The sequence below is a fragment of the Lytechinus pictus genome, chromosome 9 (assembly GCF_037042905.1).
Source record: "Lytechinus pictus isolate F3 Inbred chromosome 9, Lp3.0, whole genome shotgun sequence".
Taxonomy (NCBI): Eukaryota; Metazoa; Echinodermata; class Echinoidea; order Temnopleuroida; family Toxopneustidae; genus Lytechinus; species Lytechinus pictus.
Window position 1 is genome coordinate 11,963,531 of NC_087253.1, and position 16,381 is coordinate 11,979,911.

Below are 16,381 nucleotides of genomic sequence, written 5' to 3' on the forward strand. Positions count from 1 at the left end.
CCCCATTTTTTTCTCTCCTTTTCTGTCCAGGGGCCTGTTGCAGAAAGAGTTTCGTTTAAACGCAAGTAAAAAAATCAATCGCAAGTCAAAAATGCGCGCTGTTGATTGGTTGAAAATCAAGATGCGTGTGATTTTTAGAGTTGCAATTGATTGCAACTCTTTCTGCAACGGGCCCCTGCTCTCTTTTATGCCTCAATTTACCAGTAATCACCCTTTTCCCCTGCTTCGCCTTCTTCTTCTTCCCCTTTCTCTTCTTCCTTTTCTCCTTAAGTTCTTTCTCTTCATCATCATAACCTCCCTCTACATTTCGTTTTCTCCTTCTTCTTCATCATCGTCTTCTCTCTCTCTCGCTTTCTCTCTCCCTCCCACTTCCTCTATAGTCCACTCATTCTCTACAATTCATAACTTTAAGAAGTATGCTTGGTGTTTGATGTGGATGATAAAGGCGTTCTCATCACAATTATAGCTAGTTTCAGAGGCAGTTGTGGATGCTCTCCATTCAAAGTTTCCTCTTTAGAAGAAGGGTAATATTATCTTTGTTTTGTTTGTTTTATTTTCATTTCTGCGTTCACAATACATTATCACAAATATTTACATTGTTTGTAATAAACAAAGTAATTCATAATGCATACAATATAAACATAATACATAATTTGAAGGAAAAAAATGGTGTGGGCATATACTTCACATTTTGATAATAAAAAAGGAACATTAACAAAATTTAATGAACGCAGGAGACCGCCATCGTGATTTTTCGTGACTATGATTGGTAATTACTGAACAATCTATGAGTAGTGAAATACATTAGCACACTAGGGGGCGGTTGAGTGTACTTCTTAAAGCATGTCACCTGAAAATAATCTATTGCGAGAGTACGCACATTTTTCCCAACTTGTTGTTTTAAAACATCTATATAAATAACATTTCAACAAGGGACGAAATAAGGTTCACTTTACTTTATTCGTATAGAATAAACCATACACATTCATGCATTCCAACTTGGACAAATATAAATGTATAATATGCCAATATAGAATGTGCAGTTTGAAAAAGTGAATTAATATCAAGATATTTTCATTTTCTATTTAGGACAAACGGATAATTGATATTCTTTTTATGAAATGTGCATGTATTAATGACGTCATTATATTCCGGACATAAGAGGAACAATCAATGTAACAGTATGCCTATCTTCACAATAGTTGCAGGCAAATTTCGGTTTATAACAATGTTATACATGTATATGATTCATTTATAACCTTTTAACGACATGACAAGATATCTAATTAAGCGACATCCGAAATGATATGTTTAAGGAAAATATCAGCCACTGGCACACGGCGTATATATGGGGGGAACACTGGACCCCACCCCTCCTCAAAGTTATATTAACAAGAAAAAAAAAGGAGAAAATGAAACTGAAGGAGATAAAATATTGTACTTTTGATCACAAAACCGGAATTTCATTTTAAAAAGGTCAACAATCTATTTTCGTTAGCAAGTGACTTTAACGAAAAGTTTTCGCCATACTGTATGTTGTGCCCCTTCTATACACATTTCGCTCAATACATCATTAGTGATTAGCAATTTTCGCAAAGGTTACAATGCTAGTTACATTTCGTTATCCCGAAAATTCAATATTCCGAAAGTTCGATTTCAGAATCAATTAATCCCAAATTTTGCTAATCCGAATATTTGTTATTCGGAAATAAGGTGCAACATTCCGAATGCCAGTTAATTCGAAACCGAAATAAAGTAAGTTATTCTGAAGGATCGTTTAAAAAATATTTGTAATTACTCCAAGAGGCTCTACTGTGCAAAAATGAAATAACGTTTTCGTGCAAACAAGGGTCGTCACGAATAAGTTACGATAATACACTGAAGTTAGTGCGAAGAATTTTGCAATAATTACGAACCCAATGGCTTTCTTTAAGAATTTCAATTCCATTTTCGGAATAACGGTACTGTGGAATACATTTTCGAACTAACGACAATCTTATATGCGACATTCGGAAAATCGAAACCTTCAGCATTTTTGTTTTGTTTTACTGTCTAATAGCTGTCCTTCGGATTAATTTTGAAATATCGAAACTTCGGAATAGCTGTCTGTGAATATCCTTAAATGTAATGATATTGTTTGTCTCGTGTAGGCCTATGTTTTTAAAGGCTTAGCTGTTGAGTGTAGATGTATCCTTATTATACCCGGGTAGTTTTTGTGATTTTCGAAGTCGATGTATCGAAAAGATTCTTAAAACCACACGACGACTCAAAGCTACAGCCAACAGTTTTATGGCCGTGTTTGTGTGGGAGTGTTTGAGGGTGTTTTGTATGGGCGTGTGGGTGTGTGTGTAGTATATAAGGCATGTGTGTACCCGCGCACTGTGTGTGTTTATGATTTTCGATGAAATGAAGTGTTTTTATCTTTGAATCTTAAAGTCAGAATAAGCGTTATCCACATCTCGAGACTTTCCTCTGCATCTAAACATCTTGGATAAAGGTTTCTTGTGCTGTGTACTTTCTTCGACAAAAGTGTATCAAATTTAAGTAATTGGATCTAGTGGGTGCATCATAAAGCTGTTCGTAAGTTAAGAGCGACTTTAAGAACGACTGGTGAACCTTTCTTACGCGCGTAACCATCGCCAATGAATATGCCATTTACCACAATAAAGGATCACCAGTCGTTCTTAAAGTCACTCTTAACTTACGAACAGCTTTATGAAACGGCCCCCTGGGTAATATACGTTGAGCATGATGAAAGCAGGTCTATTGCCTCGAAATGAGCAGTTGGACTTTTATGTAATTGGTATAATACTTGGGGCCCGTAACACAAAATTTATCAATGATTGTAGAACATTTTTCTACGGTTGATTCCATTGACTACAATGCACAATCCATCGTGAAAATCAAGCTTATGATCAATCGCTAACCTTTGTGTTACGGGACCCTGGTGGTCTAATTGCCACTTGGTCTAATTTAGTCTGCTGTACAGATGGTCGAATTTCCATTTCGTCTACTTACCTTCTCACACTTTCTCACTTGATCTGGTTCATGCACAGTTCCTCTCATCACACACTGGTCACATGATTAGACCAGGGCTCCGTAACACAAAGGCTTGCAATCAATCACTTAATACCAATGACCAATCAAGATCGTCGTTGCACGCGCACTCTGTTTAAAATACCGACCGAGAACAAATCGGTGCGGTTCTTTCATACTTGAAATTCATCGCAAACCTTTGTGTTACGGAGCCCAGGTGAATATTAGATGTAATATAGCCTAATTGCACCTAATACAAAATGGTGAATAGACCAAATAGTTAGTAGACGAACTGTTCGAACTAGGATCAAACCACTAGGCCTGAAACCAAAGGGACGTGAAGTAAAGTGTACCAAGTACCAATTTACCCATATACAGTTGCTCGTATAGATATTGCCTTCGATCATTAAGATAATTTAGGAAGTAAAACTGTGTTCATAGGTCTACATCCTGAATTCTTAGTCTTTCTTCGATTTTGTGTTTCTTCTTGCGCACAACCGGCAACAGCAGCTGCACACGACCCACCTCACGGTGAAGATCACTGTCAAGAACACCAACAATAAAAAGACTACAACGTCGATAGATTCTCGCTGGAGAAAGTTAAGTTCTAAAGCTCTGGATCGGAGATGGCCACCGCCGAATTTCAAGACGTGTTCGACCCAGTAGACTACCGTCTCTTGAGGCGCGGCAAGTTGATCTTTCATGATTGCGGATGCACGTGCTGCGTTGGTCCGATATCTGAAAAGAAAATAAGATGAGGCTGAAAGTGATTATAGGAGTTTTCGAGTTAGGCGATTCAAACATCCTAGCTCACTCATGGTCTGCTCTTGCTGATGTGTAAACTGCGCTGAATGGTTTCGGTTCTGGATTTAAAAAAATATATAATGGAGATGACCCAATCACAAAAATGCGTATATATGCAGCTTAAGATATAATCGAAGATATGCAAACACAATCCCAACACCTAGACATTTTTGTTCCTGTGCCAACTACCCTCATTCCCAACCCTAGCGGCCAATATGCCGTCGACGTTTAGGCTTCGGCCCATTTATATTTCCTTTCTCATTTTTATCATAGCCTCTGAAAAGAACTTTTTAAACATATGCTGAATGCTGCATGTGGACTGCCAATTGAGATTGCCAAGTGTCTATTCACGCGCGAAGCGCGCCGTGAAAAAATCCATCCTCTACCAAAATCTACTTACTATTTATTGGGGCGAAGATGCGTTTGACCATCCAAAAGGGAGCTGTCCCCTGCCCCCGGTCTTTTATGGCACCCTCAGCTGTTATTGCTAAATGCCACAGTCATTGAACTTGCGTCGGAAGAAACAAATAGGCTCTAATTAAAGGAATTCATAATTACTTAGGGTTGGTGAGGATATCGTTGACAGCCTCCCTGAATTCCTCTTCGGTTAAAGTATTCTTATCAACGGCCCGTCCGAATCCCTTGGTTTCTACTCTGGCTGCATTTCCCATCTGGTCAGCTGCCAGCGGCATGAGGAGGAGAGGGACGCCGTGGGTTGTGGCTTCATAAACACCCGCCGCTCCGCCGTGGTAGATCATCATCCTCGCTTTAGGGTGCCCTGTTTTATAAGTTTAATTGTTCGGAGTTGTTATTTCCCCGGCTTGAGAAGTTATAGTACGCACAGTCTATAACAGTCAAAGCTATCTAAAGAAGATGTTGACGTAGGTCTATAAAAAGGTCTGTAACTCTTTAAGACAAAGCTAATGTGCCCTACCATGAGGTTTATTTTATTATTTTTCAAATTATCATTATTATTTATACACCACAGGCCCAACGCATATTTTTTTCTTGGGGGCGAGAGGGGTAAACATCTTTTAAAAAAATGAAAGTGAAGAAGCGAAGCGAGTACCAACTTGTCATGGGAGCGTTTTGCATTTTCTAAACTGAAATTGAAAGATTTTGTGAACACTTTTAGTGAATCGTTTATTTTGGTGAATCTTTTGAAAATTTTCAGTAAAGATGATGTAATTTTTTTCACAATTTCGGGGGATCTACCCCCCCCCCCCCGCTGCGTAGGCCTACGGCCATGCCACAGTAGTGAAACAGTATAATCATTTAAATTAGGGAGAATGAGGATGACAAAATATATTGGAATCAGCTATGTCTTTTGTCCGATTCCATTCAATTACAAAGTAAAAAAAAAAAAAAAAGTATAATGAATAGTCAACTTTGTCAATCTAATAGCCGATTTTTCCCCCTTCAAGAAATAATATCTATTTCCAATATATCTTTAATATAATCAATGATTTATGACGGTGTTAATTTAACACCAGCCTGGTATCTATATCGGTCCACACCAGAGAGGTGCTGAAGCAACTCCAGTTAAGAATCAAACTGATAATGGTTTAACACTAATTGATGTTGCTTAAAGGTCAAGTCCACCCCAGAAAAAAGTTGATTTAAATAAATAGAGAAAAATCAAACATGAATAACGCTGAAAACTTCATCAAAATCGGATGTAAAATAAGAAAGTTATGACATTTTAAAGTTCCGCTTATTTTTCACAAAATAGTTATATGCTCAACTCAGTGAATGCAAATGAGAGAGTCGATGATGTCACTCACTCACTATTTTTTTTTTTTTTTTATTGTTTGAATTATACAATATTTCAATTTTTACAAATTTGACAATTAGGACCCCCTTGCTTGAACCACAAAATGTTAAAATAATGGAATTCCATGTGTTCAGGGAGGAATTAAACTTTGTTTCACATGACAGTGACGAGAAAATCAAAATATTTCATATTTCATATAATAAAATACAAAAGAAATAGTGAGTGGGTGATGTCATCAGTTCCCTCATTTGCATACTGAACAGGGTGTGCATATAACTGTTTTGTGAAATTAAGCGAAACTTTAAAATGTCATAACTTTCTTATTTTACATCCGATTTTGATGAAATTTTCAGTGTTATGCTTGTTTGATTTTTCTCTTTCTATTCAAATCAGTTTTTTGTTGGGGTGGACTTGTCCTTTAATGCCATATTGGTGTTAGCCTAACGCCAAACCGCTGGGTTTTTTTTTCAATACCTCTCTGTTGTGGACCGATACAGATTTCAAGCTGGTGTTAATTTAACACCGGCGTTTTTGCAGTGTACCTAGCAAATCATTCTGTGGTAGCCAATCAGATATGAGTGTATTATTTCCCACGTTGTCAGGTCTTCTTCCTTTATATCGCCACAGCACCCTCTGCGGTAGCTCGCTGAAAACCTTCGCGATCGATTCGGCCAACCCCTCGTTCTGGAGTGACGTCACAGCCGAACCCTGTAAGGAAGTCAAGTTGAAATTGAACTATTCAAATGGCAAAAAAAATTATTTGATATCAATAACAATTTCTTTATATATTGGAGTAAAAAAAAAGAAGAAAACAAAACGATTTGATTTACTTACGTGTTATGGTTTGGGCCTATACTGTCAACTGATCGGGTATGCCACGTCCACCGACAAAAGTTTCTTGGTAAATGAGGCAAATGTGTCGTTTTTACGGTGGAAATATATAAAGCTATGCTTTTGAAACGACTATAAATCAGGGGCTTGAGAGCTATGTGACTCCATTCCATTAGCATCATGTAGAGCATGCAGAAAACATCCCAAATCAAGAAAAATATCAATTTTATTTGTTTATTTTATTTATTTATTTATTCATTGATTTACTTATATGTTTGTTTATTTATTTACCCAGGGTGGGCTCCTTAGAACAAGTGCTTTTGAAAATAATTAGTGTTGATTCCTTTTGTCGGTGAATTGCAGAATTGTTTATTATTATTTTAAACATAATTAAAAAAAAAAGTATACAACAATATCTAATGTCTATTAGGAACATGCCTCTCTCATACTAACCATGCTAATCATTAGATACTTAGCGATAGTGTCTATAGAGTACCGAATCGATGACGTCAGTTGTCATGGTGTCATGGCGGCCTGATTCTAAACAAATGAACCCGCCGAATGAAAGCGTGTGTTTCTCATAGGAAAAAATGGCTGATATCGGAATTTGATCGCTTGCAACCTATTTCACGGACGAACAAAAGTCATTTGCAAATACAAATGTGTATAGACGATCGTCAGATGCGACTCTGTTTAGAACCCGCCCGTCATGACACCATGGCAACTGACGTAACACTTCAGTACTCTATTCTACATTCTGAAGAGTTTGATTAATTTAGAATTATGTAGTGTGTATCAAAACAAGCATTACTAACCAGCGTGAAAATAATGAATCCATGTTCTCCAGAACCTTCCACGAATTCTTCCAAATTCTGAAACATTAAACAAAACCAGAAGAATCCCTTAGATGTGTTGCCAGATGATTGTAATAATTCGATTATTGATGATTTTTTTTAAAGGTCCTATCATTAATAAAAAAAATTAAGAAGGCATTCACAGTACGACAATTTGCACAATCGCACTGGAAGCTATTCTGGTAGGGTCGTAAACAACCCATTACATGGGTTCATCGTTTGGGAAGTGGGTGCTCATGTCATACATTTTCAACTGCGCGAAGCGCCTTTTTTATGTTAGAATTTCTGGGATACTCGAAAGCGAGGAACAAAGAGATCGAGTTTATCATGATAGCACTTTTGATATTTTCAATTATGAAAATTAAGTCATAGGTACAAAATTTAGGTAATTTGGTATAATTTTTTACCAAAAAGTGTAGATCCCAAAGCATCACCACCTTCCCCTCTGCCCACTGCCGGCTCTAGTTTCATACGAAGTGTAACTTTTGTAGGGGAGGGGCGCGATCGAACGAAATTCTGGGCGATGTGCAATATTCCATCGGAGATGGTGCTATTTCGTGCATCAACAAAATGTAAAATTTAGTGAAATACATGACGTTGCCCTGAAGACACGGAAAGGCGAATAGACGGGATTTAATTCACATTAATTACAAATATGTATTACTTCAATGTCAAAGTTATACAGCAATCATTATGAAGTTCAACGTACGTGGCAATTGAAAAAAAAATACCTTGGATAATCCGGGCTATGCTGGTTTTGCGGTTATACCCGGCCCAATACGTATCCAGTTTGGAGCAGTGGGTTGGGCGAAATCCAGTACGAAATTCGAGTAAATTAATGAGAGCTAATTCTACTTGGCCACACACTTGGCATAAAGGCAAATCTGGACGTATATTAAGCTTTTTAATTTTGATCGATTTTATATGGCGGGTTATGGCGTATTCAAGGAGGCTGTTCACACCGCAAGGGGGGACCGTGGGCGGACCGTGGATCGCGCTATCGTAGCGCGATCCACGGTCCGCCCATTGGCATTCGCCGGATTCACACCGCAGTGAGATAGCGCGGTCTATCGTAGCACCCCCTTTTTTGAGAGGTCCTGTTGCCATGACGCATTACTTACTATATTTCTATTTTCACGATGTTCCGACGCGTTTTACCCCATAAAATTAGGAGTGTTGAGTTGTACCGATTCAGATTCAGATCGCACCAAAATAGAATGAGTATAAAATTCCCCGCGTGTAGATGACTTCCGGCGTGCTATCGTAGCTCGGGTTCACACCGGCAGAGATAGCGCGATCTAGCGCGCGCTAGACCGCGCTATCTCTCGTGGACCACCCCCAAGAGGTGCTCCAGTGGCACGCCGTTTTGGCTCGCCGTGGCTCGCTGTTGGGCGGACCGAAACGACGTTGTACCTTCCACACCGCAGAGATCTCTGCCGGTCTGAACAGGCTCAAGAAGAGAATGTGATGAAACGTAGGAAATTGTTTTGAAGTTAGTCTTTCCGGAAATGACATCATGTCAGTGGAGGTTGTAAACAGACTGAAGAGAACTTACGAGGACGGGATGGGTATTCCAAAGTGATCTTCTGTTACGACGAAAGACCTACGGGATGGGCTGACAACATTGAACGGAACGCCAAATTATTCTGCAAGAAGACAGTCACAACCCATAACAGGCAATGTCAAGATCAAGTCAAAGTTTTCCCTCTTTAAGTAATCCAATCATGGGCGGAAATCCCAGGGGGGACAGGGGGGACGTGTCCCCCCTACTCAAAATAGTAGGGGGGACACAATATCAAATGTCCCCCCTACTATTTCTGGTCTTTTATGATGGTAAGAAATTCATCATTCAAAATCGAAATAAAACATGTATTTTAGGACGAGATGACCTTAATTTTTGGATGATAATTAACCTCCTTTTTTTTTTTTTTTTTTTTTGCTTGTCAAATTTATTTTCGTCGAAATGACCTGAAATTTGGGGTGATAACCTTTTCTTTTTTTTTTGCTTGTCAAATTTTCCAGCCCCTTGTCCCCCCTACCTTTTGGGAGAGATTTCCGCCCATGAATCCAATGTTTCCTGGTCTTTAAACCGTGAGGTAATACAGCCTTCGGATCAAAACTGTAGCCTTTCAGATACCTTATGGACTTTCTCAAGGACTGTTAGTCTTTTGTCATTCATGAGAAGGGTAACGACTCCGTTTTCGACTTCTAGATCCTCTCTGGGACGTGAGCTCTGGAAGAAGATGCGATACGTTACTGCTTCTGATGATATCCCTTTGATGATCTTGTTCTCAGGTGCAAGGAGGACGACCTGGGGAGCGTTTCATGAAAGGACTTGTCGGACGTTTTATCCGACAAGTCCCACTTTATCCGACAGTTACCAAAGTAACAGTGCTTCTTAGCCAATCAGAATCAAGGAAAGATGTCAGATCTGACAACTTGTCGGACGGAAATGTTGATGAAACACTCCCCTGGTGTCGTTTTGCTACGAGAGGTTCAGCCACAGAAGACATCATCACATGTCTGTTCGTAGGGGTGTAGAATGTGGTCATGGCGAGCAAGATCTTTGCTCCACCGACTTGCCATCAGAGGGAACACCAAAACTACAAGCACGACAAGCGGTGTTAATGATTTTCCCAACCGGGCCATCACTCCGATATGGCAGCAATGTAGTCGCGTTATTTTAACCAAAACATAGGCCTACTGTATGGGATTTCGCCGGGCCATATAAATATAAGATATTTATACATGACTCTGATTAGGATTATCAGGGACGATAAATAAATAGATATACTTAGACCAATTATTATTATTGGAGCGTTGTGGCACAATGGATTAGTCTTCTGACTTTGAAACAGGGGGCCGTGGGTTCGAATCCCAGCCAAGGCGTAATTTCATTCAGCCAGAATTTGTCCACATTGTGCTGCACTCAATCCAGGTTAGGTGAATGGGTACCCGGCAGGATTAATTCCTTGAAGGTACTGAGCGCTGAAAGGCAGCTCGAGCTAAAGCCGGGGTAATAAGATAATGATAAACAATGCGCCTCGGAATAGATTATTTCTAGATAGATGGCGCTATATAAATGCCTATTATCATTATATCATTATTATTATTATGTAAACACACAAGTAATGATTGTTGACCCACAACATTTAAAGAGAGCAATGAGCACAAACGGGCGCGCTACAGCGAGTGGTGGGGGGTCAGGGGTGACTGCCCACGAGTCTGTATCAAGAAGTGGGAAAAAAAGAATTAGAATAGATGAAGCAAAAGAGGAAGAAAATTGAAGAAAGAAATAGGAAGAGCATTTAATAAGAGAGGTATAATTTGTGTTAACTCTATCCTGTTATCGAAATTAGAAAAAAAAAAACAGATCGCCCCTACCCCTTCCATGAAAATACACTGGCATGAGAGCAATGGAAAGATTTCAAAGTTCATTTCCCGTGTTAATGGTCTTACGGAAGGCGGATTTGGATCGTTGCTAATGCTGATCTAAGTTACGAACGACTTTACATACGCCATGTACGTGACTGGCTCTTTGGTGCCACCTGAGAATCTCAGTCATCATTTAAATTCCCTACAGTTAATTTTAATTTCGATCTTTGCCTATTAAAAGTAGTGTTTTAAAATTTGACGAGGGCAATAATGGTAATATAAGTAGCTACTTCGTCATACCACTACATTAAAACAAGAAAGTTTTGCGCATATCAAACATAGCATTTCCCAGTCGTTAGTATGCGTTAGGTTGTGCTTAATGATCCCCATCCTGATTGTGAAACTATTAAGTATATCGTTACTTTCGAAAATAAGAAAGAAAGGGAAGATTAATCAAACTTAATACTCTCATTATGGCATTGCCACATAACTCCCCTACCAAGATGCATGACACGCCCCACGTTGCTTACATTAGTGAGTGGCTGAGAAGGCTTAGCCGTGATGCCACCAATGGGTATCCAGTTGGGTGCCAGGGGCTGAGGGTAGTCCAAGGCGAAACTTAAATAAACGAACGCCAACTCTGCCCGACCCATAAGCTGACGCAGGGTAAGATCTGGACGGATGTTCATTTGTTTCTTGATTTCCCTTAATCGGTAAGTAGTGATGAACTCTATCAGGGGCTGGGCGACGAAGCGGATGAGAATGTTCTGAAGGCGGTCTTTGAAGGGCATTCTATCGGATTGTGTGAAGGAGGAGATGATGCTGAATGGAACGTAGGACGAAGGGACTGGAATTCCAAAGTGATCTTCAGTGACGACCAACGATCTTCTTGCTGGGCTAATCAAAATGAAAGGGATTTTAAGGTATTCCGCCAGAAGGGCATCACAACCCACAATAGGCATGGTGAGAATCAGATCAAAGTTCGCCTTCTTGAGGCTGTCCAAGGTTGCATGGTCTTCGAAGAGGTTGGAACATCCTTCTCCAAGCAGATGTAAATGCTGCCTGAAGAGCTGGAAGACTGCGATGGGATTGCTCTGGCTGAGTCGATGTTGCACTCCTGTGAGATTGTTCATGAACTCCTCGTGTTCTGCCTTGGTCCTGGAGCTTTCGAAGAAGATCTTGTCGGTAACAGCTCCAGAGGACAAGCCTTTTGTTATTTTGTTTTTAGGGGCGAGCAGAACTACCTGGTGACCTGCTTCAACCAGAGGTTCTGTGACAGCGGACATGACGATGTGTTGACTTGGAGTATTGATAACAGAAGACATTGCACATAGAATTTTTGCTCCCAAAGAAGGTGACATGGAAGCAACCAAGCTAACCATCAACATTAAACCTCGTTGGATATTCATGGTTTCACGTGTATATGTTTTCAGCAGTTATCATAAGCATTCCATCTTCACCCGATCATTGGGTTCCCGATATAGGATTAATAGGCGAGATAGAGGACCCTAAAGGGCAGACTCCTGATGTAGACTTAATAAACCCTCATTTTTTTTCTGAACACGAGAAATAGCACGTAGCCTATTTAGTTTCCAGGCGGAGATGGTGATGATGTACAAATCACAGAAAGAATATACGATTAAAAAATGTATAAGTACAAAGTTCAAGTCGGTGTAAACGTCAACATTTTGCTTAGCACGAGGGCAAATCTGTTCGATATCATGTTTCCGTAGCCGTAGGCCTATGATCTGATATGGCAAGGTCCGATCTGTTTTTTTTTAGCGAACTTTGACTCGAATCAATATAAGGATGTGTGTTTACACTATACAGTTTCCTGTAAGCGATGCAGATGACCTAAATCTGAACAGCGAGTTTCAATCTGATGATAAACACAATAGCAGATCAAGGGCAGTGGCGTACCGTGGGTCACGGCATTGGGGGCACCAACAAAAAGTTTGAATCACTTAGTGAGCGCGCGAAGTGCGCTCAGTTGCCATGTATACTGACCTAATAGAGACATTTTAAGGACAGTGCCATTAAACCATGTAAACGGATAGGTATCTTACTGAGCAAATAATGCGAGCGCGAAGTGCGGGCTGAAATTTTTGTATATACTAACCCCAAACAGGGACATTTTAAGGACTATAATTTAGGAATCCATTAAGAGTATACATATCTTACCATAGTCATCTAATGCAAGTGCCAAGCGCTTGCTGATTTTGTTAAAATTACATCTAAACACAAGAAGCACTTTTTGCAGTCATTGTAATCATGATTATCATACGCATCTCACTAAATAAATATTGCGAGCGCGAAGCGCGAGCTGAAAATTTTAAGGCTTGTTTGTAGGAATTATTTTAAGACCATACGTATTTCACTAACCAAATGATGCGAGCGCGAAGCGCGAGCTGAAAATTTTTGATATTCAGATCAGAAAAAGGGAAATTTTAAGGACTGATTTTAGGAATTCATGAAGAGCAGATTATCTCACCAATTGCGAACGTAAGCACGGACAGGAAATATTTTATTTTAAGACCTTAAAATGGGGCAATCTCTTTAAGTAGTCAAGAGGTTTTAAGAGGTTTTTAAGAGGTTTTAATACAACAGGATTATATATCTTGTTTAACAGACAATGCGAGCACTCGAATGAAGACATAGGCCCTGAGCAAATTATGTTTCAGAAAGTTATGAAAAAATGTTTATGTAATTTAACATACATCATTATAATATAATATAACATTATAATGAACAATAATTTTTCCTTTCCCACTACGTTTCTCTTCCTTTCTCCATCTTTTTCTCCTTTGCCCCGTTTATTTTTGCCAGCCGATTGGGGGCACGTGCCCCCATGACCCCCCCCCCCCCCGTAGTTACGCCACTTATCAAGGGAGTGGGTGCACATCCGGACCAAGCCCCCCCCCCCCCTCCCCTTGAGCTTGAGGGTCATGTCATGAATAGGTAAGTGAAGACCTCTTTCTTTTGTCTTTTTCTGTTTTAATTGTCAAATTTTTCGTGACAAAGTCACCTCTATATTCGGGAGTGATCGAAACCTTTTTTTATTTTCATTTGTCTTTATTTATTTATCTATTTTTTTTTGCTGGTCAGATTTTTCTGAAATAATTGCTCCCCTTTTGAAAAATCCTATATCCCCCCCCCCCCTCTCGGGTAAACCTATAAATTTACTCATTTCGTGTTATTTTGGGTTCAAATACATTAATGGTTCGTGATGACTAAACATTTTATTCTCTCAGGAATGGGTGTGAAATTACTTGTATATTGTTTATAAACTAAAGGTACAATATAACCCATCTTCAAATTTTCGAGAAAATGACTATTCATTGATTTCTTTCATTCTTGATACATGTGAAGCTGCTCGGATGTGACGTCACAAATAAAAAAGAATGAAATTCTAACTTATAAAATCTTTGATGGATTTTCCTCAAACCTTCACCAATATTTTTTGTATTTTTCTGCTATTTTTACCATAAACTTTTTGTCAGGGTGAACTTCCCCTTCAAGCGCCTACGGATTATTGTGCCTGGTGGGAGGTGGATGGATGCAAAACTCATGTTATACCGAGGTATAACTCGGAGGGGGAGGGCTCATAGCCACATGTGTCCCAATAATTGAAATTCTTATTTATTTAATTAGCGACCGAGATAAGTATTCCGTTCTATAAACTGATAAGAATTAATGGTCAAGAACACTTAAGCATCAAGTTAAGAGTGTCCTACTTACAATCTACACTACAATTTTAGTTTTCCTAATTTCTGGGGGCAATTGCAGTTTGGGAGGGGGCAAATGATCTCATCTGCAAGCACTAGCGTACCTACGGGGGCAGTATGCCCCCCCTGACGAGCCACAACCCATGCAAAGGACGTATCCCTGCCCCCCTGACGAGCTTGAAAGACCTTTTTTGCCCCCCCCCCCCTGACGAGCTTGAAGACCTTATTGCCCCCCCCCCCCCCCTGACGAGCTTGAAGCTCTTTTTTTTTTTTTTTTTTTTTTTGCTTGTTAATTTTTTTCGGGTACGAAAACCTTAATTTGTGATTGAAGACCTTTTTTTTTTTTTTTGCTTGTCAAATTTTTTGGCGGACGGTTTTTCCCCCCCTGTGAAAAATCCTAGGTACGCCACTGTCTGCAGGGGCATCCCCCGGCCATGCCCCATTGGTCATTTTGGTGCCACGATTGGTTGGTTGGTGTTGGAGTTAAGTTGGCGCTCTTCAATCTGGTAGATTATCTGCGCCAGGTCGTTTCCGAGTTAGTTGCTTAATTCCCGCATCAATGTCCTCGACGTTAGACTAGTCTGACCTGTTATATAGCGAGGTGCAATATAATTATGATTAGTTACCACCACCATTAAATTGTGCGTTTTTGTACTTCATAGTATGCAAACTTATATAAGAAGCTAGGTCGAAGCTCGATCAATTTTAGTAGTCTAAGAATTATCACTAATCATCAGAACAAAAGGAAGAGAGAGAGAGAAAGAGATGGAGAGAGATCAGTGGAATATTCTTATTCGAATCTCTTTGTTTTTTCACATAATTCAGGATGACTTTATAATCTGCATTTCTTCCCAATAATGTTGCTAGATCTGATATTGGCTTGTTTAATTTCAGGCTTCTTTGCATAATTCTTCTTTCTCTTTCATATTTCTTACATTGTAGTAAAAAATGTTCTATTGTCTCAGGAACCTGACAATGGGAACATAGACCATTTTCATGTTGATTACATTTATACAGATAATAATTCAATTTACATTTTCCGAGTCTTAAACGGTGTATCATAGTCTCTTCAAACCGAATGAGACCTTGATAACTAATTGTATCTGCCACGTTGGGTTGGATGCTAAATAAATGTCTTCCTTTAGATGAGGTTACCCATTGAGCCTGCCAGATTTCTTTATAAATCAAAGACATGTGGGTTTTCCATTCCTCTTTGATATATGGAATGTTTAATTCAACTTGTTCTTTTGATGCTCCTTTTTTTTGCTAAAAGGTCTGCCACATCGTTCCCGTGAATACCACAATGGGATGGTATCCATTCAAAATTGACATAAATATCTGATGATTGTAAAACTTTGATTTTATACAAGATATCGACAATAAGATTGTTTTGTATACGATTGCTTTCAAGTGCTTGAAGAGCAGACAACGAATCTGTAAAAATTACAACGGACATACCTCTGTTATCTCCTAGCCAATCAAGTGCCATTATATTACCATTGCTGTTAATTCGGCTCTCATTATACTTACAGAATTTAATTGGGCCAAAGCATATTAACCTTAATTGTTTTCCCCCTTATATTATGACGAGGGCCTACCAAGGAAACTCCGAGGGGGTACCCCGATAAAGCTGTTCGTTAATTAGACATTATTCAATTTATGCACGACTGCATGATTACCCTATCACCCTATCCTGCACTATAGATGATAATCACATGCGTGATGAGCCAAATATTTTGAATTATGTTTGAAAATTATGCAAGTGAACAAAACCTAGGCCTTTTAAAATCCACAAGTGTAATTTTGCGATAGATTTTGACATAATATTCAGAAAATAGTATCATATTTCACTAATTTACCTTTCCTTTTCGGCTTCGTTCCCCCCCCCCCCCCTTTCCCCCATCTATTATACTCCAGTGATGAAAATCCCTATGTAGCTGACATAGCACCTTAAAGTAAAATGCTACAGTCGTTCGAAAATT

At 39.3% G+C, this 16,381-nt stretch overlaps 1 protein-coding gene across 1 annotated transcript; it reads right to left on the minus strand.

Moving 5' to 3' along the window:
- Positions 1–2,047: 2,047 nt before the first annotated feature.
- Positions 2,048–12,311, minus strand: LOC129268792 (UDP-glucuronosyltransferase 2C1-like). Its single transcript, XM_054906290.2, has 5 exons — positions 11,205–12,311; positions 7,261–7,317; positions 6,157–6,322; positions 4,399–4,618; positions 2,048–3,774 (listed from the first exon to the last, which is right to left on the minus strand). The coding sequence occupies exons 1-5, from the start codon at positions 12,081–12,083 to the stop codon at positions 3,495–3,497; spliced, it is 1,602 nt and encodes a 533-aa protein (XP_054762265.2). The 5' UTR covers positions 12,084–12,311; the 3' UTR covers positions 2,048–3,494.
- Positions 12,312–16,381: the final 4,070 nt, after the last annotated feature.